Raw genomic sequence first — 25,700 nt, 5'->3', positions numbered from 1 at the left:
CCCGTGAAGGCTCACTTTCTTTATTTTTTATTTTTTAATACTGAGAATGAAAACATTTTGAATTAAATTTTTTGGAAAAGTTATGATTGTAAAAACATTTATTTAAGTCGTGTAGTTTATATTGTATAGTATTTGAAATATCTTCTTTTTTGTTAAGTATTGTTGATCCACTCATAAAAACCATTTCAAATTCAAAAAGTATAAACTTTAAAAAAAATATTTTACGAGAATTTTCGAATAAGTGCCCACTTGTTAAAATCTGAATTTTACTGTTCAAATAATTGAGTTTTAAAAGAATTTTTACATTTCAAAGAATCTTAAAAATAAGCTACGCTACTTAAATAAATGTTTTTACAGTAAACATTTTTTTAAAAACCAAATTTACGATTTTTCAAAATGAATTTAAAACAAATTAAAAATATTTTATTTTCAGTTTATAAAATATTTTATCATACTTGTATGATGAGTCAAGAGTCAACAAATACAATTAAGAAACAAAAATTTAAAAAAATATTTATGAGAAACAAAGCAATCAGAGCAATATCATTTATCAGGTGTTCCTTTTACACCAGTTGTATTGTAAAATAACATAATAATTATTTTAATAATCGGGGGTCATAAAATAATAATAATATAGCACTATGATATTCTACTTCTTCTAGTTCCTACACGCTTCGGATGTTGGAAATCATATTGAATATTGCTTCTCTTTCTAGCGATTCTACTAAACCAGTCCCGGAGATTTTTTATCCAAGATATCCTACGTCCACCATCACTTCTCTTGCCTTCTATTTTTCTTGAAGTATAAGCTGCAGCAATCCATATGTATGGTTATTTCTCATTATGTGATCCAGGTATTCTAATTTCCGTGTTTTTATAATTTTCAGTAATTATTTTTCCTTTTGCATTCTTTATGGCACGCACACGTTGGATACTCGACCTGTCCACGAGATATAACATATATATATATATACTATCTCAGATATTTAAGATACGGCGGTCCGACCACATTTCCAATGCCTCAATTTTCAAAGCATTATGATAAGAGTTTAAATTCTAGATATTTATCTCACTCAACAGAGGACGTATATAATGTAGGTACCTATAGCTAATATTGATATATTTTGCAATAAAAATTAAAAGTGTTTAGTAAAGACCTTTTAATTTATGGTATTGAGCTGTAAGCTACCTATTGTACGCGGACGTCTATTGTGTGTACACAGTGCTGTAGGTTAGTCACAGTCTGTAATAACTAACAGCTATAAGTCTTAGACTTTTCAATGTATATATATGTCTTAAATATAATATACTTTATAATTTATTACGTAACGTAACGAATTTAATACAAAATCGAAATTAAAACAAAATCCAATAATATGTAACAACTAATAATTAGGGTTCGGATGTATATGAAATAGCAAATTTTTTCTATTTATCCAATTTAATGTGAACGGGGGTACAAATTTAATTCATGTTCTACTGCATCAAATAATACTATTTTTACAATGCATATTTTCGTATATTTAATGGTTTTGTATATTAATTGGCTGATTGTGTATTTTAGGATTTTAAGAATATAAATGCATATTTCAGTAATTTCATATTATTTGAAAGTTTTAAAAAAACAATTTAAATTAACAAACTATTTAAAACCACTAGGCAATCATTAATTTCACAATTTTTATATTTACATTGATGGTAACTACAGTCGATCACGCGAATTAACAAAAATTTAATTGTTTATTTGGTTGAGGATCTTACATTTTTCAAATATACTCCAATAACATCAGTAGATGTAGAACAAAGTTTTTCGCTTTACAAAAATCTACTTTCAGATAATAGACACAGCTACCAGTTTGATGAAATTAAAAAAAAACATATTGTCACAGTGTAACGCTAATAATGTAATAATGTAACAAAAACAGTATGTAAATGTAAACATTTATTTTAAATTGTGTTAAAAAAGAATAATAAATAAAAATAACTACAAGGTAATAAAAATTAAATACTAATGATTTATAAATAATCTGATTATGATAACTTTTTGTGTATATTTTAGTGTTTTTATTGGCTAAAATTGCATATTTTATGATTTTTAGTGCATATTTGGTATGTTTTTACTGCATTGATACATACATATTACAGAAATTTTAGTGCATAAACACCCGTGCTCTACAAATTATATTCATGATGACAATGCTACTCCAATTTTTACAAACCTTAAGTTGGAAAAATGTACCAATTAAGTACAGTTGCAGCAAGAGAGGGTTGATTACTACTCCCTTGCAGTTAAATTGTAGTGTTGGATAGGCATTTATAATGGTCCTTGGACCCTTTTAAAGCGTTCAACGTGTCAATGACGGTGTAGAGAAATATACCGTGATGCTGCTCTCGAATCTTTCGATATGGCAAAAAATCAAAGCAGGTTGATAGATGATTTAGAATTTACCACTAGAGTGCGCCACCCATCTCAAGAAGACTGATTTTCATACAAGTTATATGATGAAGATTTATTACATTTAATTTTTGTATTAAATGTTGTTTAAATGTCAAAAACCTTCATTCCAACATAATAATTTCATGTTGTATTGTATAGATTCTTAAAAAAAACAAAAATATTGGAATTATGTGCCTATTAATAATTATAATAAAACAATGAAATAATATTATACGGTATAATATAATAAATATAGCCAAATACTCACTATACGTCTCCTTCACAGACATCGATAACAATCCGAAATGAACCTAATCTAGTAACCTGTAGGGTTATTGTTTGCCAGTCCCTATAAATATGTTGTTAATAATTATCAATATGCTATATGTTTCAAAGATGAATAAAGATAATAATGTGGATAGAGTTAAGTTTAGTGGAAAAAAATAATTAACAGATTGATATGGTTAATAGTACGAGATAAACAATCTTATGACCATAAAGGATGCTCGAACGGCTCAATATACATACAAGTGTGAACGCTAGGAGGATTGTAACCTTTAAATTTTTTTCGGTTTCGCTTTGATTTTTCAAAAAAATATTTTTGAGGTATCTTTTTTATTCCTAAAGCTCAAAAATAAAAAATCGAGATTGCTGTTAATACCGGTTTTAACCGGTTACAGATTCAGATTTTAAGTGGTCGTAGACCTTAGTTAACGTACTTGGTGTGTGTCTTTTGTCATTTATGTTACAAAATTTTGTTTACTACTTAAGAGTAATCAATTCTGTTGTTGATTTGTATTGGTTGAACTGAACTTTAAGGTATCATGATGCGTTCATGATTTTATGTGGTACGATGTAATACAAGTACTACCGGTAGAACATTTGTTTTGTTTTGCAGAACATCTATTCCAAAAATTGTGGAATATTATTTATGTGTTGCATGTGTATATAAGGAATACGTATGTATAATACATCATCTCACATACCATATGGATGGGTGTAATTGGATATGCTGTGTTTTTTTATTTAATATTTCAATTTTAATACAACATTTTCATATAAGTATATAAGTTATACAGTATGTAAATAAATTATGCTTTTTTAAGCATTACCTAAAATTATATTTTTGTGATTTGCGTATAAATTTGAACAATTGAACAATAACCAAACAAGTTAATAATGCATAGCTAATAATACACTGTGGGTTGTGTTCAGGGGCATAAATTATTATACAAATGAATATCGTATTTTTGTATAAACGATATATACGTATTGTATTTTGTAGTTTAGGTTTAGAGTTATTTTTTGGGGAGGGGGATTAATCATTATAGTTTATTGAGACATGAAAGGCTGCGGATTTTTAGTCCAGTTATAAGTATCAAAGTATATGTTGTTTTTTTTTTTTAGTAAATCATATAGAAAACGAAATTATGTATTATTTTGTAAATTTCAATTGGTTTGGGTGAAATAAAGAAAGAAAAGAAACACTGAACTCCATTTATAAGTTCAAGTTTTTGAAATGGTTAAAATTATTTGATACAGCGAGCCTTAATATTAAGAGGAATATTTTCGAGAGTTTTATTAATAAGTATGTTGCCATCAAAGTGATGATTTGCTTCGTTCCGAATATTCATGCATTCGTGAATAAACGGGTTTTGATTATTTGGATTTCCACTATCATGCATTATGACAGCCTGTATATGAGTTGGTGGAGGATAATGGAGTAAATTATATACATTCGATTTTGTATTATAATTGTATAACAACTGTATTGTGACAACTGTATTTTCTCTTGGTTTGTGTTCAAGTGAGCTTTCGACCTCTTTCCAGAATCCTTTGTTTAGGTGACTATTTTGAGAAAAATAATTACGAGCGTTTGGAGTTCCACCATGCAGATGAGGAATTAAGTGTCCGGCGTCACAATCGACGCACGAGTCACGTACCTCCTGTTGTACTTTTTTAGGATTTACTGGACGTGGTAAACTATTATAACCCATATAACGATAGCAAACAAAATTAACGTGACCGTATTTGTTGATGTGATAAAGATTGTCTACGAAAATACTGGAAGAGATTCTTGTTTCGGGTATCCGTAATGTATGGTTATAATCCTGTTTTTGATAAATATGCCTAGGACACTCAGTTGAGAAATGTACGTAGGTATCACCAATTATTATATTACAAATGAACACAAATAAGAGGGATAACCAACAATATACCTGCATCATTTTTTAAAAAAAATGTGAGGTTAAACTATCTTAAAACAATGTGTAATTAATTAAAATGGTGCGTTTTCTCCAACAAAGAATGCCGTGTAGAGTTAAGGTAGGTAGATGGATCGTAACTGCTGTCTGCTGCTGCTGCTCGCTGAGCTGCTTGGCTGTTTTGTCAGCCTCAAAACACTGCAAAATCCAAAAAAATAGTTAGCAGCCGTTTTGTTTGACAAAGAATATTATCATATTTTAAGTTATGATAATGTAATAATATTTTTGTAATATTTATCTATTCTACATTTCTACCTATGTTTGGTATAGTTACTTTCATGAAAAGTGGTCGGGGACTGCAGCGGTCCCAGTGGTTAAAATGCAAAAGTGGTTCTCAGGTTTTTGGGGTTTGGAATAATATTTATGTAGGTAATCAATAATTATTATTGTGGTTTTGGTTTTAAGTTATAACCTATGTTTCTTACTAACAATTTCAAGTAACATTTGGTTGTTGATGATAGTTATCCTAACTGTTTTATGATATTATAATATATTGTATTTACAAGTTCCTTAGTGATTTGGTCTCTGATTAATAAAATTGTGTTGTTTTTTCATTCATAATAAATTCTTTTGATTTGTATTTTCTAATATTTAGTTTCAAATCTGTTAACAAATTATGACTGTCTAAAATCCATATATATTCGGTAATTTCTGGGTATAATTATAGTAAATACTATCAGGGCTACAAAAATTTATTATAACGTCACGTTTATAACGTTAAACAATTCAAAAACGATTGAAATCGATAATGGATACCATATCGGTAAACGATAAACTATTGAAATTGATAACGGATAACGAAACAAAAATAATAAACAATACGTACCCGAGAGTAAAATAAAAATTTTAGACATTGAATATTTTTAAGATCCCAGCATTGATTCCTGATAAACTTTAATATTATGTCATTGCTTTGCAATAAATAAAAGAAATATATTCTGAAAAAAAGAAAGATCACCAGCCGAAATAGTACCAAATGTTTTATGAAAGCTAACTAAGGTCCTGGTTATTAATAGCATAATTTTAACTACGCATAAATCGTGTTTTAGGAATAATTAAAGGATATAAATTATTTTGAGCATACATTTGTAAATAAATCGAAATTACTAATTAAATCATCTTGTAACTTCTTACATTATCCATAGAGTTCACTATCATACCTATACACTTTTAAATCATCAGCGTAGAGTTTAAATAGTATGTTAAGTTTTAAAATCGTATGGTTTTTTGATTAGCAGTGTCTCATACATTTTTTAAGATATTATGAATTAAATATTTTAAACAAATGTGTTTTTTTGAGGTTTCGGTGGTCAACATCATGGTTAAAGAAGTAATGGTTGTAGACTTGTAGTATGATTTTTTCATATTGAATCAGTAGATGTAAATATGTATAGATAAACGTATAAATGAATTAATAATTAATATATTATTAAAATATTATAAATTATGTATGTACTTAACTGATTGTGAATATGAGAGAATAAATCGTAGAAATGTCATCGTTATAATAACGCTACCATGATACCTACCATGTAGAGCACCTCTAGTAGCAGATAAAAAATTAGTAAGAAAGAAAGTTCGTAACTGGGAGTTTATTTTGTGTTAATCAAAACGCTATAATGACCTATCGAATGTTTATGTGTGTGATTTCTATCTCACTACTAAATAATATTAAACTGATGTAAAATCATTGATTGATTACACCATATGTATTCAAATATGTAGGACTTGATACTGCTATAAACCGTTAAATACCGAAACCGAAAACAATTGGAAATTGGTAATAAATTTAAAGTCGAAACTGAAAAATATTTGAAACCGGAAATAAATATAAAACCAGTATGCCAATTAAAAACCGATACCAAAAATAAAATTTAAGTAACGATAGTTTTCTTTGAACATTTTTGGTACATACCTAGAAAATTTTTCAAAGTTTACTTTACACACAAGACGATTTGAGCCGAAACCGAAGGAGTTACAACTGTTACAAGCCCCTGATATAAATAAATTAAATTAATGAATATGAATGAATATTTGCGTTCATTCCGTGAATGAACGTAAATAGTTTAAATGTGTATTTCACTTCTTACCTCACTTGGATGATTTTCTAATATCGTGTGTGACGTGAACGTTGACAATTGTATGGTTATAGTAAGACCATATTATATTGTTCTATGGTTATAGACACTGCACCGTCGCTGTGTGGGCTTAAAGTTTATAAAACGTTGCGGAATCTGTAATCCCCACTGAGTTTTGTCACGCGACATCTGAATTGGACTAGTCCACTTGTTAATGTCATTTTCTCATTTTGAAATATTTTACCATTGTTATTCCCTTGTTGAACATGTCACTTAATCTGTGTTTCATCTTATGCATTTGTCAATGCATGCTATTTGTGGGGTATGTACTGTATCATGCAAGTTTGTTCCACATTATGTAACATGATTATAACCATGCACAAGTATTTATGAATTAAATGTACTTAATTATTGCTTGCAATATTTTTACAAATGTAAATGGAACATCCGAACATAGGGGGCGTATGACTTAATTGATAATGTTTCATTAGCAGTCTCAAAGGACGTGTCGTGATGAAAAATAATTGATACAATCATAATATTGTAACCGAAGCTTCAACAATTATATCTAACACACATTATGTTAACATTAAATTGCACTTCACTCATTTTCTATCATATTCTATAAACGTTTGTATAAAAAATATAGACTTATAACTTTTCATATTCAACAGTGCTGCGTAATCAAATTGTCCAGACGAAGTTATGCTTTGGTATGATTTGGACGTAATATGGATCTCGGTTATAGATCATGGCGGCCATGCGGTATGCAAACAGTTCAGCCTAATGCAGTGATACCACAATAAACAAATTTAAAAAAAGTTAGGACAGGGTAGGTTAATGCCATTCATTGATTTTTTAAATGTAACTTACATATGGCTGCAATCAAGCAAATCAAATAATATTTGTAAGCCCATTAGCATTTAATATTTTTCAACAATACAAAATAAATGTTTATAACAACAAAACAATTGAATTTTTTTTAATAACATCGTTAAAATGAAATTTGTGTTTTGTAAATTAATTTTAAATACAAATTTATTAAAAATCTTTATTACAATAAATACTATTAGTGTCACCAATACATATTTGTATTTATTAAATCGAATAATTAATGCGATTCTATAACCTGAATGATACTTAATAGTAAATCTAAAATCTAATAAAATATACAGGGTACGATTATTATGAATATTTTTAAAATGTTATCATAAAATCTAAAAAACACAACGTATAAATATACGCATGGTCATTATAATTCATAAGAATGTTATTAGAACATTTAATATACAATAGTTTTGGTGGTCCTTTAATTTTAAGCCATTCAACCGAGTATACCACTACAAATGGTGTCATCGTAAACGATTTATATTTAATTTTTAAATATTACAGCGTACTTACTCATAATAATAACTTTAAAAAATTTTTTAAGTTTTAACAACAAAATTTACAAAGTTAAAAAAAACAGAATTGAGAATTGTGTTTTGGCTAAATTTAATTTTACATGGTCATATTTATTACAATAACAGTATTGCACTTAGAAAATAATTAGTGATAATTAGTTTCCAAAACGTTTTCATTAATTTAGTTCTTGTTTTTTTTTAATATATAAAAGTATACCGTATACTGTATTACATTTAAAAAAAGGTCATCCTACATATTTAAAGAACAATATTTATTTTATGTTCAAACAAGAAGTACTGCAGCTCAACGTATTTAGTGCTATAAAATATTATTTCCAAACCGTAGAATAATATTTTCAAAAAATGAAATTCCACTAATATATTACAATTATTCTTTGTAAAATTATAAACTATAATGACAAACAGAAACTTTCAGAAAATACATTAAAAAGGTGATTAGTTATTTTAAACTATGTATAAAATAAAAATGTAATAGATATACTCGGCATATTTGCATGTATCAATAAAGGTATTTGTTTAAAAATTATAACTACACTTTGTAAATGTTGCTTGTCAGAGAATTAAAAAAATTTTATTATTAAAGATTAAAAACCTATAGTAATATATAAAATAGATATTGTCGATTATGTCTTTATAGATTATCAATCATTAAAGGTACTCAAAATCTTAAAAAAATCCCAGTATACCATCTCGTCTGTATTTTACCTAATCTATATTATGTATTTCTAAAAATATATAAAAGTAAATTTATTTTTATATACCTACGTTACAGTTATTAAATGACGACGTTTTCATAATAAAATTGATGATGGCATTTTAGATCCCAAGTCGTAAGGGTGTCGGAGCCAACGCAATTTTAGTACTACAACAATACTTTCAAGAACAGTTCTCATTCCTCGTGAAATAGTCAGGTTTTGATTATTTTTTATTTTTATTTGAAAAAAATGTTTTCATTGTTTTTAATTTGAAATTGTTCAATTTGAATTAGACTTAAATTAAAACCACAGTTTTGAAAATTAGTAATAAATTATAAGCTCCTATGTGTGAAAATGTTTTTAATTCTTTTTCTGGCATTATATTTGTATGTGAATTCAAAAACAGAGTTAGAGAACCTAACCTAAATAAAAGTTTATTCTTTTAAATAAAAAAACAAAATTAAAATCCAGCTGTCCTACTAGGAATCGTTTTTGATGGTTGAAATAGTCTATTTTATTTGTCTGTAAGATCTATTGTACCTACGGCCAACCCATGCAACGTAAGTCGTAACTATAAATTACCTGCATTTTTACCTCTCAATAAATAACCAAATCTAATTCCATTAAATGTGCAACTTAATGTATCTACATCTCATAAAGCTGTAGCTGTATAATAGTTTATGGATTAAACGCAAATAGTGTTTACTTTAAAAATAATTTGTCGTGGAACTTTGGTTGTGTAACTTAGAAACTGCAGTCGAATCTGTGAAGCAAAAAAACTAGTGAAATAAATTATCCAGCTATTTTAACGGGGTCTCTGACCAAGGTTTTAGTTCACCAAGAATTATTGCATAGTTACGCCCATGCATTTTAAACAAAACCTTGACCATTTTTTTGTTAACCTGCTACCGCTTATGGAATCATTTGATGAATACAAAAGATATAATAAATTAAATACTAATAGGATAGGTACTAAGTCGGTTAAGATCTAAAAACATATTACACTCAATCACTGTATCTACTTGTTTATACAACATCAGGGTAGATACTGATGTACCTACTACTTAAAAAAAAAACTTAAGTAATAAACTAAAATTCCATTTTATTCTTTAAATTGAAACAAAATATTATGTATACGTTTGTAAATCTATTATTTGCATTTAACATACACAAAAAATGCAGTGTTATTAATTTGTTGAACACGTATTAAAAAAATATAATGAATAATTCATAAAATTTAAATCTAAAAAAAAGTAAAAATTAATTAAATTAAGTTTTAAATCTTGATCGTTTTATAATTAAAATAATTCAATTATCCTCTCTTGATGATATTCAGACCGTTCGCACTGTGAGTATAGTGTTGTTTCTTGGGTAATCCATATTTAACTGGCCAAAAATCCACCGTCCACTGGAATTGAAACACCATTTACGTAGGTAGAATAGTCACTGAGCAAAAATAGAGTCACATTTGCGACGTCTTCGCACTCTGTAAATAAATAAACAAAAATATAATAATATGAAAATTATATTATTATATTAATATAATATTAAAACAATAATATATTTTGAGGATTTATAATAGTATTTAATTTAAAATTAATATTAAGTAAATATCTGTACAATTTGAATATAAATTATCTAAAACTTATCCAGTTGAAGCACACTATATTATTATAAGCTGCTTTAGATACTATGATACAATCGAAATTGTTCAATACATTTATAAATCATCAATAGGTGTGACAAAATGTACACTTATACGAATAGGTGTTGTCTTAATGTCTGAAATCAGCTATATTGTTTTCCTAATTTTCCATAGGTATTAATCAGGTACATAATTTTTTCAAATTTTCAAACAATTAATCATTATAATGTTTATATCATATTTTTAACTTTTAACTGGAGCAAAACAAAAACGGTAGAAAATACAATATAGTTTTAACCTGGGCGAAATCAGGTAATACAGCTAGTCACATGTAAAAACAATTTATTTAAACAAATATCACTTAATTACTTTTACTTCACTACTCATTTTGGATAGGTACTATTTAAAACATTTTATACTTTTAAATTATTTGCGTTGTTCAAAAGCTAAATGATGATACTTTAGCGCATAATATTGTATACAGTAATACTCGAGTAACTAATAATATCAACTGAAGTTTTCATGTACATACTCGTATTACTATGCATTGGTATTATCAATTTGAAAACTAACATAGTATTATGATATCGAAGAATTCCTTTTTTTAAACTCGGTACCTACACTGGGCCATTTTAATTTTTATAATAGTATTTAATTAGGTTATAAGAAATCAGCTTTAAAATCGCATGCAATACAGTTCAGTACTTACAAAATGACTATCTACTGAAACTGAACAGTTTGATTTAGTTCATACTTCGTAGGTAATCACTTCATTTAAATCTGCATTATTGTTAAGTTTATTTGTACGATTTAATTGGTTAATTAAGGATTCTTAAAAATTGAGGGATTGGGTCATGTAGCTAAGTGTCTATGTATTAGAATTATTAACATAATATAAAATATAGTTGAAAAAATCGAGAAAAATTGTATGGAACAAAAAAAGAAAGAACAGAAGAAGAAAAATAAGTGATAGCTTGTTTAGAACAAACGACTACCAGAAAAACATTCTTGAATTCGATGAAATCTAGATCTGTGTTAGGTATGTTTAAGTATTTACCAGCAAATCGTCCAAGTGGTATTCTACTTAAAATTGGGTTGGATTTAGCTGGGTCGGACCATGCTTTAGCACCCATTTTTGTCATAACCACGGTCGGGTTGACGTTGTTTGTACGGATACCCAATTTTCCGAGCTCGATACTCATAACTCTTGTCACTTGATTGACTGCACCTTTTGATGCACAATACGATGTGTGGTCTGGAATAGCTCTCTAAAATGATAATTTAATTAATACATCATAATAATAAATTCACTTGTTGTATTTATAGGACCATAAAAATAATTCATAAAGTAAATAAATCGCTTAAAGATTAAAACATTACGTTTGAATTTAATACACACCCAATGTATTATATTAAATATATTATGTTTATGTATGTGCACAGTGCAGTTTATACATACAATGCAATTAAAAATCAAACTTTGTTGTTAATTTTTGAGGAATAATTAATATTACAAGTTTGTTTTTCTGAAATTACTTCAGCGTATAATTTTAAACACTCTTGGAAACATTTGGCCAGTTTTAATAATGATTATTATTTAAAAAAGAAACGGTAAACTTTTTAAGACCTATTGTATTTTTCATTTTTTTCACTTCAATTCGTCTCAAAGTAGGTAGGATCAGATAGATATATGTATAGTCATATGTTTTTATGATGAATTAACCATTAATTTATTATAAAGTCATAGAAGTGATGGATTGTTAAGATTCATGATTTCATAAATTAAGAGCTTAACAATAATCGTATAATATTAAAATAACTAATAAAAATAATTAACTCCAGCTCTTGTAACTGCATAATAATTATGAGTAGTATTATAGCTATAAAAATAATAGTTCGATTGTGGGCCGACAACAATAATAACAGTTTACAAGAACAAGTTCATTATGATAAATTTTAATTATCGATATCACATCTATGAAGTATTATATTAGTGTATTTTCTAGGATGCGAATAATAGGGATCGATGGAATAGAAAAGCGGTAGTGGCGATGGATCTACATGGTCCGCTAAGCTGTTAAGAAGAAGATTGGTATATTTTCTAGGTTAGGTTAGGCTTTCTGAGATAATAGTTTATTAGTTGTAAAAATGTAATTGGGTCAATATTAAACGATAGTACAACGACAATACGTGTAATAATTATTTTAAGGGCTGAATGTGACTCACGGTAACAATTTATGGCCGTACGAAAATCACTATATTATATACCTACCTGCAGAGCGAAGATTTATACACTAAAAAGTATCAAAATATGACATAGATATAATATTCAATAAAAATCCTGAAAATATGCAACAGATATGCAAGAAAAAAATTATAATTGAGTAATATTATGGTAAAAAGTGTACGATTTGTAATTAGTAATTATTATTATTAGTTTATAAATTTTATGAGGTATTAAAATAATTAAAAACAAATTAAACAAATTATAATTATAGGTATATACTTAGTAAACTTATCATTATTTCAATAACTATTTAGTGCCTAGTAATATTATTTATATAATATAATTGTCATAAGTTTCAAATAATATGATTCGTAAAGATCACTGACGAAAATACAAAAATGTGAAAATGGAAAAATGGAAAAATATACAATTGAATAATAATCCAAACTCTACAGTCATGAGCCATCATCGTGTTCCATTTTTTTTTTTTTAAGCTATAATAATATTATTAAATTTCATACATACTTCTGAAATTGTTGAGGACACGTTAACGATGGATCCTTTAATTCCAGCGTTCTTCATGTTCTCTGCTACAGCCTGACTTATGCGAACGATTCCTCTTGCGTTGATGTTTAATGTTCTGGGAAATCAAATGTTATGTTATATAACAATATTACGAGTATGATATAGATTGGTGTTGATTAACTATTCAAGCGAAATACTATTATTAATTTTGGGCGAAATTCGGTTCATTCTTAAACTTGTATATTATTATCACCGATAAAACCAAAATCGACATAATTCTGTAATACGCATATCATAAATATGATAATATGATTCATAATATTGTTGATGTATGAGAATATGTTATAATGTGCCGACATTTCGGATAATCACTACAATTAATGTCAAATGCATTCATAATAACATAGTGTAATATTGTAAATACAAAATCATGTGATAAGTCCTCTATGCGTTCATCTGAAAATCCCACGTTTGAAATATTCAAAATCTACAAATTTACAAATATGTACGGCGTATAATACCAATAAAAATCTTTTAATTTTATCTCACTTTTTCATGAACAAAAAGATTTCGAATCAATTTTATATTATTGAATTTACATTATATTATTCTGTATATAATGTTTTGATAAACAAATCATTTTTAAACCTGTACGCTTATTATTACTCGTGCAATTATTTAATTTTAATTTGTTTTTTTATCTATGAAATTATTATCGTGCAAAGTAACTCTCGAAATGATAAGATAAAAATATTGTTTACTATTATTCTGTAAGCTCTCTTTTTATGTAGTATACTATGTATCTAATTAGGCGTATTCATAAAAAAAAACTATATAAACTCAATTTTCAATATAGCAATCCAACCCATTTATACTATAGAAAAGGTGCATGGTGTATCATTAAAAACGTAATGATTTAGCTTAGATAAAAGCAATAATATGATAAGCGTTTGGAAGGAACGCAATTGGCGATGAACGATTTTAACGGTCTGAATTAACTCGATGTTCACGTTGAAATTTTGCTAATTACACGTGAACGACTCTCATTTATATCGTAAAATAAAACGTGAACGAAATTCGTACATTTGACTTATAACTTGGAACCATTTTTAGGTCATTCAATGAAATTCATTCTTTAAAATGTGTTTTTAATATTATTATCATATTATTGTATCGACAAATAAATAATATGTACAAATTCACATTAAAATACAAAATTTAAAATTTTTTTTTAAATGTACCTATACATACCTATACAATTTTAAAAATACGTGGTATCGGCTAAGCATTCAACGCGAACAACTTAATTTGGTATTTATCTTAGTGTTGAGACATATGTCGTATAAATTATACTTAATAAGTAATAACTATATTAACTATATAACTAATAAAATGGAATAATCTTGGCATTTAAGAATGTTTAGAATTTAAATTCTAAACATTCCTTCCTACTTAATAGAAATATTTAAAAATGTATTTCAGTCTTCTATAATAATAAATTATAATATTGATAGAATAGTATCAAGTTTTTAGGCTAAGTAAAAATAATGAAAAAAACATACTTATCCCATCCTTCTTGTGTCATGTCAAAGAAAGATTCGATAAAGGCAACTCCAGCATTGTTCACCAAACCGTGGACTGGTCCCAATTTTTTAATAATATCATAGGAGTCCCATTCGCCCACATCTGCACAAACTGGAGTTAGGTAAGGTCCAGCGGGTGGTAATTTCTTTGCGTCACGTCCAACAGCGAAAACGTGAGCACCCAACGACACTAGGCGGTTAGTAATCGTCTCACCAATTCCTGTATTCGCAATTTAAATATTAAAAAACTATACTACAACATTTAGTTGCCCGTACATAATTTTATTGTACACTCTATATAGATTTAAATAAACTATACGAGTATGAGTATATTCAGGGTATATTAGAATATATATTCCTATATATTTTTCTATATTTTGAAACCATATCTATATTTCCTCAATTTTCTTTGCAAAGGGGAAAATATCAAGTAGCATGCACATTATTTTTGGATAGTTTAAAATCAATGCATTTTAATTTATTAATTTTTAATACCAAGCAATAATTTATAACCCATTAAAAACCTATTGTTGTTAAGCTCAGAAACGATAAAAATCAGATAAAAATACATTATCTCTCACTTAAATATTATATTATATTATCTTTTTCACATTAATAATGTTTTATTGAAATGTCGATAATTTAATGTTTGTTTGCAAAATTCATTCAGAACAAAATAAAATAAATTTGTTTGAGTGATTATAATGTATTTATACGGTTCGCAATGCAATTGATAAGTCCTAATTAGCCTAGAGCAGTGTTTCCCAACCGGTGGTCCGCGGACCACCGGTGGTCCGTGGGCCAGTCATAGGTGGTCCGCGGTACCTTTCTTAGTTTTCTATTAAAACTGCAAAATGACTCTGACTGCAAAAATATGTTTGATTCTGGTATGAACCTTGAGGAATTTTGGTGCAGAAGGGCAACATTACATATTCAACTACGGGAAATTGCCTTACGTTATTTAGTAGTATTTTCAACTACGTATTTGTGTGAACAAGGATTTTCCAGTCTACTTGTGATCAAAAATAAACAGAGAAATCGCTTGGACGTAAGTGACGACATGCGTTTAGCCATTAGCAACATTCATCCGAGAATTGAAAAACTGGTCAAAGAAATGCAGCCACAAAAATCACACTAAGTAAATTATTAGTAAAGTTTAATAATTAAATAATTATATATAATAGTACAGTAAAATAATAAAAAAATTTTAATACATTTTGTGTATTCTTGTTAATGAGCAAAAAAAAAAAAAAAGGTCTTCCTAGTTTGTGTAAAATTGAGGTGGTCCGCGACCTATAAAATATTGTGGAAGTGGTCCGTGGTGGTAAAAAGGTTGGGAAACACTGGCCTAGAGAGTAACTACCAATATACCGCAGTAATCATACCTTTTTCAAACTTTGTTTTCCTATGAACGTACAACTTTAACCATAATAATTGCACAGCACTTTAGTTATAAACAACTAGTAAGTATAATATACTTAGTACTTAATACTGCTGGAAGTTAACATATAGGCACAAGTATAGTTTGATTTATTATTATCTTCAAATATTTTATTTTATTTAATACAACTCATTAGTTGTGCCTAAGAATGATACTATCTATAAATTAGTGCATTTATTTAAAATCAACATTGTTGTCGAATAAATCACAAAATAAAATTATGTACACTGCCTACTGATATAGGGATATATCGATGAATACCTATGACAAACCTACTTTAAAATACATAGGTACTATTATTTGAAAAAAAAGTATTAAAAAATTAAAAGTTAAATTAAAATATTATACACATCAAATGTTATAAAATCATTTGTCTGTAAAAAATCATAAAAATTGATCCAATATAGTAACTAGCAAAACATAATTCACATGACACATAACTTCTACAATTGGAACAACACATGAACATCAAATGTATACGATTGAAAACGAATCTGGTTTTTGTTTTTATGTACTCACAAACATTTCGTAAGATAATTTCGAATTATTTCGAAAGTCGGTCCAAAGAAAACCCGTTTTGAAATATCAATAAGTAAACCCGTCAGAAAATAATAATATTGAAAAATATTCACACGTAATCATCTCATAAATAATTCATAGTAGACCTAATTTAAAGAATGATAAAAAAAACTTATGTTTAACATGGCATGGAATATCGAAAAAACAAAGTATTATCACTATTATAATGTTAGTTTAACCTACCGATCGTTTTTCCACATTAACAGTAAATTTTGAATTGTTTTGCAAAAGACCCTTACCCGCGTTAGCGCCGGTGACGATGAACTTTTTGCCTTTGAAGAATTCTTCCATGTCGTCTAGTTGTGAAAGCTTGTGAATTTGAACGAATTATTACAATAATAATATTATGAACAGCGGTAGGCTGCAGTGGTTCGATTGCGCGGGTAGGCGGCACTGAAGGTATATGGTCAAAGTGGCTGGCCGATTGATCGTATTTATATTGTTTTGCCAGCCATACCCGAGCCGTTATCTCTGGAGCACATTATATAAATATAATATAGTATAATATTATTCATTCGCCGTGTTCGCGCGCCTGTTGTTTTTGTTGTTATTATTTTATTCGACTTAATTACCGGCCGACGAAACTAATTTAATTACCGTCGGTGTATATTATTATATCATATTATAGTACGTAATATAAAAACACTCATAGGTCGTAGGGCAGTGTCAAATTGGTTCGAAACGAATATTATATTATACTATTTTCGTGATGTTGTTATGCCATTGCCGCAGATGAAGGTCACACCTCGGTATTTCGTTAAAATAACAAAGTTTGTGCCATCTAGGTATTTTTCATTTTTTTCTTCTTTACTTTTCATCACTGCGTGGAATATGACAATAAATTTGGTTACTTGTTTATTTATTTCCTAAGAAATGCAAGCCTTTTTTTTACACATTTTGATAATTGTGTATAAAAACATAAGAGGTAGACATCAGCAATTAAAATATAACAAGATACATACACATAAGATAAAAATAAAACTGAGTGTAAAATTGTATACCGAACTCGATAATACTGTGTCTATCATTTTATGTAAATTGTAAATAAAATTTTTGTAAACAAACTTTAGAATTCGGTCAAATTTAAAAAAAACATTTAAAAAAATATATACATTTATTATATAATATGAAATATTAATTTATAATATGCAAACGAAATAACTAGTTAAATATTATCGCACCTAATCAATTAATGTATTATTCAAATGTCTTTTAAGGGCACGAAATGTATTATTATAATCATACGTTCTATGTTCATTGTATATCTGATCAAATATTATTACAATTTTTAATGTAAAATTCAGTTTTGAACTGGGTTATATTAGTATACATTTTTGTACAACTATAACCAATGGTTAATTTTAAAATACTCCTTACTTTAGTTTATTTTATAAAAAAAATTTGAATATTCTAATAACTTAAACAATAATCTAAATATATTCTGGGTATCAATAAATGTTTAATAAAATACAATTTTCTAATTGAATATGATATTTAAAAAATCATACAGCGTCTGTATATCATACATAACGTTGTTTTAATAATTAAAAGGCGATATTCTAAAAATGATTAATTACTTGCATTGTATTATGGATCATAATTGATCAGTTTATGTAACAGCATACAAATCTTAAGTAACATAAGTACAATTATGATTGTATTTTGTATGCATTCGATTTTTATAGACATGCCAAACATTTTCCAGACACACCAAATACCGTCCATTGGTACTAATGGTTAAAAAAGGTTGTGGTCATATTTTTTTGTTTTTCATCATAAGTATTTACAATATATATTTTGAGATTCTATGGACATTTATAATTTGCGGTGGATATCGTTGATAATGACTTTTAAGAAGTCAGGGAAAATAAATCATTAAACCGAACGCCAGAACAACAAAACATTAAAATTTACCTATTACAAGACTGAAAACGCCTAAACGGTGAAAACGGTATACGTTATATTTTATTTTAATCGCAAAATACTAGATCAGATTAGTATGCAGTATATTATTAAAAATTAAAGTGAATGTTCAAAATATAAAATAAAAATAGATCAACTTCTTGTTAGCATTACAAAACAAAACCTTGAAATTAATTAGAAATTATTCAAATTATTTACCATCATTGGTATAGCTACATCATGCGATACATGTCCAATTCGTCAATACTTATAATATTTACGAAGTAATACATGTTTAACTAAAATATAATACTTGAATTCCTATATATTTATGTTCATTCTTTTAATCCTTACATTTTTTTCGAAAACTACAAACGTTATTTTTGCCTTCAACGAATAACAAGTTTTACGCATTTTACGCAAACATAATACAGTGAGTATGGTCAGTTGAACATTATTACGATATTAATTTACCCATTCAATTTTTGATGTCGTTTTTGACACTGCCAAAAATTCTAAGTATTATGATCCCCCTGTAACAATAGTTTTGAAGCTATTCCATGTCAACATATTTTACAACTTTACAAGAACATTACCTACTCGCCAACGTTGGCATACGTCCTGGCAGTTGCATGTCTGTAATGGTTAGGGTAACTGCTGCTTCGTGCCAACGTTTTTTATTTTTATTTAAGTTTTTTGTTCTTTAGTATATTTTACGGTAACTGTTGTATAATAGCCGTAAGTTGTTTTCGAGTACAATTTGTAGTAATTTGTGAGGAAAATTCCATAAATAAAAATACCACCCATAATAAACATAAAACTATAATATTATTTATCTTTGGCCCTGTTCCTTACAACCATAATATTTTCTGTCGCTGTAATCGTATGTCCGCCACATTATTTGAAAACGTTGAATATGAAACAACAATTTTACTTTTCAGATTTTAATTTTATGAGACTACAACAAATTTCTACAAAAGCCTAAAAGTCAATCATTTCTATCGTCGTTATAATTCATTTGAAAGGAGATCTTATATTCTTATTACAATATGCTTTCACCTTGTATTCAGAATCAGTGAATAAGTCATACAAATGTCCTCTCTTTCATTTTAAAGTTAGTTAAATTTTTTAAGTATATCTGCAGAGTTATAAGACGAAACTTTGTGAGGGAAAATATATGACGCCATCACTTTACTTTTTCTGTCCAAACATTATAAATCATATTTCTCGTCCAACCTGGAATGTTATCAAATTCAAAAAAGAAACTTAAAAAAAAAAAAAATCAAAATTGTGTGCACGAATTTTAAATGGGCTTTTGATCTGGTGGAAATATAATATAGTGATTAAATTCCTAGTTATTATACATTATGAGCCTAGACCTTACACAACAATAGCTACACAATAAATGTAGGTACTTACTATCCACACTTTAATATTACAATTTAACTCAAATTATACAGTTTATTATTATTATTATTTTTGTTGTTGTTGTTTTTGAATAGTATAATATGGTATTATACACATGTATAATTATTGAGATAGGATTTTGGGATTTTCGTTAATTAGATATTAAGCTTAAATAAATAACTTCATTAGATAATATTGTGTAACAGTGTGTATAATGTACAATCAAATTAAAAATATAAGTCATTAAATACTAATTGGACTAGTTCAAATAAATGATAACTTCATTCATACTTATCAAGTTAGTACCTATTAGTTATAAGTATTAACCATAGTCCACACGAGTGTTGCTTACTATTTGGCTATCATAGATTATTGATTAAAGTTTCTCGAACATTCTATACAATTCGAAAACATTAACGTTAATATTGATAGATAAATTAAGTACCTAGGTATTTTTAAAAATCTTTTATATCATATTTTGACCTTATTAGTTATATTATCGTATTGTATTTACCAGTTCAAAGGTAGGTGATTAAAAAATAAATATAAGAAAATATTTACAATAACATTATCAATATATGTGTAAGTATACATTTATTATTTATTCACAAATTAAAACTTAAGTGGTGTACTCTTAATTTCATATATTTGTAATTGTTTATTTATTATAATTGATAAGAATAATTTTTCAATAAAAAATTGACTTATAATACTTCACCTAAAATATGATCAAAGAAGGAAAGAGTGTTCCGCATCATCTGAGTACCCGAAACAGTATTTAATTTCTAACTAAAACAGAAATTAGTATAGTTTAGTTTAGTTTATAACAAAACTGGGCACCTCACCATAAAAGGTGAGGATACGGTTAACGCTCTTCAATAAAATAAGTGACTAGAGGAATCACTGGTTATAATAATATGTAAAAACTAAATTCAATGATATTATTATTACACATTTACGTCATCATTATATAGGTAGGAAAAACAATTCTGAGCGAAGACAATCTGTCATCTGTTAGCCAATATTATAAACTAAATTTTATGAAATTATTGCACTATTAAAATAATTTACAAGATGATTGTAGATTTACTCATAATAATTTTTTGCATTTTCATTTTTATTTTAAAAAAGTATGACATATATAAGGTACCTTAAATTAAATTTTCAAGTTTTTTAAATGAGGGGAAACTCTGTTATCGAAATTAATTTTTAAAAAAAACTAATAAAAGTCGAAAATTTTTTATGCTTTTAAGTCAAATTACTTTAAACATTTTATGGTGTATACAAGATTAGAATATTAGCATTCGGTGAAAATATTGTATGTTTAAGGTTATTTTTATTTAAGTTACCCCAAAAATCAAAATTGATTTTGTCAAAACTGATTTATTTTACTTAAATCTTCATTTTTCCTTCCTTAATTTTTTTTTGTTTTTTCCGTCGCTTTTGAATGCTACAAAAAATTGTTCACTTTTGTCCACTCCTCCTTCCAGGTAATAAGCAAATCTAACATTACTTACAGAAAAGTTGTTGAAATAGAAATTAAAAGCATTTTTACAGCCCTAAAAAGTGAAGACAGACACAAGCAATTAAACTGGAAAAAAAAACGGTTGTAAAATCTAAACATTCATCGATCCTCTAAGAATCTAAAAAAATTTTCTTTACCAAATTACGTTAGTAAAATGTCAAAAGTTTGTAAATGCTTACTAAATATAAATATGAATTTACGATACCAATATAAACTTACTACCAAACTCGACCTGCACAGCCACGGAAAAATTGAATACCCATGTATTTACCACTTCTTAAACTCAGTTAAATGCACACTTGACCCTTCACAGATTTTTAATTCTGTATATTCAATTTGTATTATTATATAATTTAATTTTACTTCGAGTTCGGGGTTGCACATTCTAGAGTACATGATTTTATTATTTACAAAATGTCGGAACCGTAAGTGCCATAGACTTGACACACATATTCACAAAAAAACTGTCATTTATGAATATAGATTATGGGTAGTAATATTATAGACTACGTTGAATGTTAATAGTTCATGTTTTGGGCCACGTACATTTTATAAAATAAATTATTATATAATATCATAGGTATGTAGAAATATAGGTTAGTTTAAGCTGGTAGAAAAGTATTATACACAGGTACCAATATTACACACCTAGGACCTGTATAAAATGCTTATGTACGCGGAAACAAATTATTAAAAATAAATACATGCATATGTTCCTAATTTATTGGTAATTGGTATTTATTTGTATACACCCATAAGATACGGCTACGATAATGGAGCGGATTTTTATCGCGCACAATATTTCGTGTTTTTTAAACATAAGTACATATTTTTATAAGGGTGAAAAAATTCCAAAAAAATACCTATTTCCCAATATTAAAACAAAGACAAAAATACACTTTTGTAAGATTTTTGCAGGAAGTTTTTCAAGTAGGAAAATAGTTAGATATGTTTGAATACGATAATAGTACAATTAACCCAAGTTAAAACCTAACACATATATTATTGCTTCAGAAGTGAATAAGTTAGAAGTTGAGTTATGGAAAATATAATTCTCATAACTTTAAAAATCCTTTCACACATTATTATCTAAAGTAATAGGTTCACATTAAATGTATTAATACATATTACACAACTTATAATTTATCATTTCGTTATTTTATATTATATTATCATCATACAAAAATCCAATTAAATTATAAATATTAATAAGCAGCTTTTATCTACAAAAGTGATTATTCCAGTTAGGTTTTATTGTTTGCTCAGCATTAATAAGTATTGATAAATAAATAAAAATAAAAAACTATAAATACAATATATTTGTATAGTTATATATATAGCCATATATGTACAAATGATGGAATCTTATGGTCGCAAGAGTCACAGACTTTTGAACGTAAGTAACTTTATTTTAGCCTTTAGACTTGGCGATGAAAATAAGTATTATTGTGTGTCATAAATACACTTTTCAGTAAAAAAAATTTTAACAAGTACTTAATCCACTGATTACGTATAGTCCGACCTATGAAAATGTGCACACATTTTTTAATTGTTTTCAATCAAATATTATTAAGAATGCAACATTCTCTATGACTTGTAAAAATTTCCCAAGTAATAAATAGTCAATAATAGCTCAGAATTCCAAACCCTGGAGTAGATCCAATTCAAAATCTGACTTAAGGTTTCTTCAAGTCAAACCGGGTCAATTGACTATCGTCTCAGCATAAGACTACCACGCAGGACGAGGACATTCTCATGATATTAATCAATAACACCACTACATTACTAAATCCTATAATAGTTTATAGCTACTAATTACTTAGATGCTACTGGCCACTCACGTTATCATAATGTAATATTAGTTACCTACATATTCGTTTATCGCTATTACTAAAACAAAATATGTGCATAACCTTTTATCAGCCTTGGATATAAATAATGCAAGTTAGAAATGACTTTTATTGTACTAAATAATTTTTTTTTAAATAATTATTTATTGAAATTGAAAATGTAATCCAATTATATCTAAGTACTGAGTACAAATTATTAATAGTTTTATTACACTTGTAAAAAAAAAATTATCAAAATTAATTTTGGAATTTTTTCTATAAGTAATACAATAACAAAAACTTCATATCATAATAGGTAACTTTAAAACCTTAGGGTACTCAAATTAAAGTCGATGTTCATTTTTAACTAGAAATCTATTTACAGTGTGTTTCTCAAAGCATGCTCACCCCCTTTTTTTCTTCAATAATGAAATAATGCAGTAATTCGAAATCTGATCTTTAGATTTTGTAAATATTCTGAGGGAATACTACCATAATTTCAAATTCTTGAGATTTGTTGTCCTACTTCAGGAGTGTCCTGGGAAAATACAAACTTCTGTTGAACCCCCAATTATAAATGACTTAGTTCTGAAAATGTTGACGTGCCTAATTCAAAATTTGAAGAAGTAATTTTTGAACATTTTAGTGATTTATACTAATTTATAAGCATCGATAATTTGTAACAATGGTTAAGTATAATAAGTATTAGATCCTATATTAGGTACCTACATCTGATCTATATTTATGTAAAACCATTTTTAAAGAATTTGAAAAGTGCTTTGAGCATATTTAAAAATCTCAAAAATCAGAAAAAAAAAGGTTAAAAATGGGGATCAGCATAATATATTGGTGAATCTCTGTTTATAATGATTGGTAATTGCTATACATTTTAACTAGAAAACAATTAATAAATATTTAAAATGTTTTAAAAGATTTTTGTTAAAATGTTAACTTCAATTGCTTATAATCATAAATTGAAAAAAACCCTTTCACCATTTTATACAGAATCTAAAACTTAAATACTCATAAATACAAAAAATGATCTATATAAAATTTAAAAATCGGTTAGTCAAATTATAGTGTATTTTATTCATTTTTTATAGTGTACCTATCGTAGGATTTAATTTAAATAAATAAATATAAACTGAAACTGAATAATAATATGTGTTGTTACAATATCGTAGTTAAATTTATTAGCTGGTATTATCAAATAGTACCAATTATAAAACTTACTGAAAAATAATTTAATATTCTCTAACATATTTTTTTGTATCTAATTAGACAAGCCTTAGAATCTAATCGATTACGTTTGCGAACTTTATAATATTATAATTAAGAGTATAATAATATAATACAACTGCACGTGAAACATCTGTGTATAATATATTAATATGATATAATATGCATACAGGAGCGTACATTATAAAATCATTATTAGTTAGGTTTATAGAAATATTTTAATGATGCTAAATTAATACGAATTTCAAAGTATTATTATGGTCGAATATTATAAGATTCAATCGTAAAGAACTTAATAATAATTAATGAAGTGGCCTGGTGTGGTGCGGACACAAAATATGTTTTGAGTTCAAACACTGACGGGTGTCACTAATTCCCGGATGGGCGACCACCCTGATTTTTAGTGACAAATCGTCACCATATAATGGCATATATACAAGTGGTCTAACCATACATTCTCCCACAGTAATAAACCTACTAAAATAACACAGGACATGAGATATTGAAGCCCTAACTAAATTTTAATAAACAAAAATAGTTAAAATACAATAATTAGTTATTTAACGAAATTATGAATATTTTAAATCAACGATGACGTCTTTCAGTTTTTGATGATATCGTGTAATATTGTCGATGACAAACTTTTCTCCAGGGCTTAAAACCGTTCTCAATAAAGTCGGTAATCGGCTCCGGAAGGAGCCGAAAATTTTTGAAAACCGGTAACCGGTTATCGTTTTACTTTGATATTTTGGTAACCGGTAACCGTTTCTTTAAAGATATTTCAAACACTATGATAACCGTTAATCGTTTAAAAACCGTTAGATTTGTTGGTAATCGGTTACCGGTTAAAACCGGTTTTTAAAAATCATTTTTTTAAATTTTTCAATCATATTTTTAAAA

General features: G+C 27.2%; 2 protein-coding genes across 2 annotated transcripts; both read right to left on the bottom strand.

The window, feature by feature from the left end:
* Positions 1 to 3,805: 3,805 nt before the first annotated feature.
* On the bottom strand, positions 3,806 to 6,962 carry LOC111028636. Its single transcript, XM_022307366.1, has 2 exons — positions 6,792 to 6,962; positions 3,806 to 4,839 (listed from the first exon to the last, which is right to left on the bottom strand). Exon 2 carries the CDS (start codon positions 4,663 to 4,665, stop codon positions 3,967 to 3,969), a length of 699 nt encoding a protein of 232 aa, XP_022163058.1. The 5' UTR covers positions 4,666 to 4,839; positions 6,792 to 6,962; the 3' UTR covers positions 3,806 to 3,966.
* Positions 6,963 to 10,188: 3,226 nt separating this feature from the next.
* Positions 10,189 to 17,327, bottom strand: LOC111028630 (L-xylulose reductase-like). The gene is made up of 5 exons (XM_022307359.1): positions 17,138 to 17,327; positions 14,858 to 15,098; positions 13,296 to 13,410; positions 11,601 to 11,811; positions 10,189 to 10,384 (listed from the first exon to the last, which is right to left on the bottom strand). Exons 1-5 carry the CDS (start codon positions 17,187 to 17,189, stop codon positions 10,281 to 10,283), a joined length of 723 nt encoding a protein of 240 aa, XP_022163051.1. The 5' UTR covers positions 17,190 to 17,327; the 3' UTR covers positions 10,189 to 10,280.
* Between the last annotated feature and the right edge of the window lie 8,373 nt (positions 17,328 to 25,700).

This window comes from Myzus persicae, unplaced genomic scaffold (assembly GCF_001856785.1).
Source record: "Myzus persicae strain clone G006 unplaced genomic scaffold, MPER_G0061.0, whole genome shotgun sequence".
NCBI lineage: Eukaryota > Metazoa > Arthropoda > Insecta > Hemiptera > Aphididae > Myzus > Myzus persicae.
This window is presented reverse-complemented; position numbering and strand designations above follow the sequence as displayed.

What these genes read in the sequence shown, in the direction of transcription:
- LOC111028636 (XM_022307366.1), bottom strand. Translation starts at nt 4,665, where the DNA reads ATGATGCAGGTATATTGTTGGTTATCCCTCTTATTTGTGTTCATTTGT.
- LOC111028630 (XM_022307359.1), bottom strand. Translation starts at nt 17,189, where the DNA reads ATGGAAGAATTCTTCAAAGGCAAAAAGTTCATCGTCACCGGCGCTAAC. An exon ending in TGTCCTCAACAATTTCAGAA is followed by an intron (nt 11,812 to 13,295) that starts GTATGTATGAAA and finishes TTATCATTTTAG; the next exon opens with AGAGCTATTCCAGACCACAC. An exon ending in ACCACTTGGACGATTTGCTG is followed by an intron (nt 10,385 to 11,600) that starts GTAAATACTTAA and finishes ATTTATTTACAG; the next exon opens with AGTGCGAAGACGTCGCAAAT.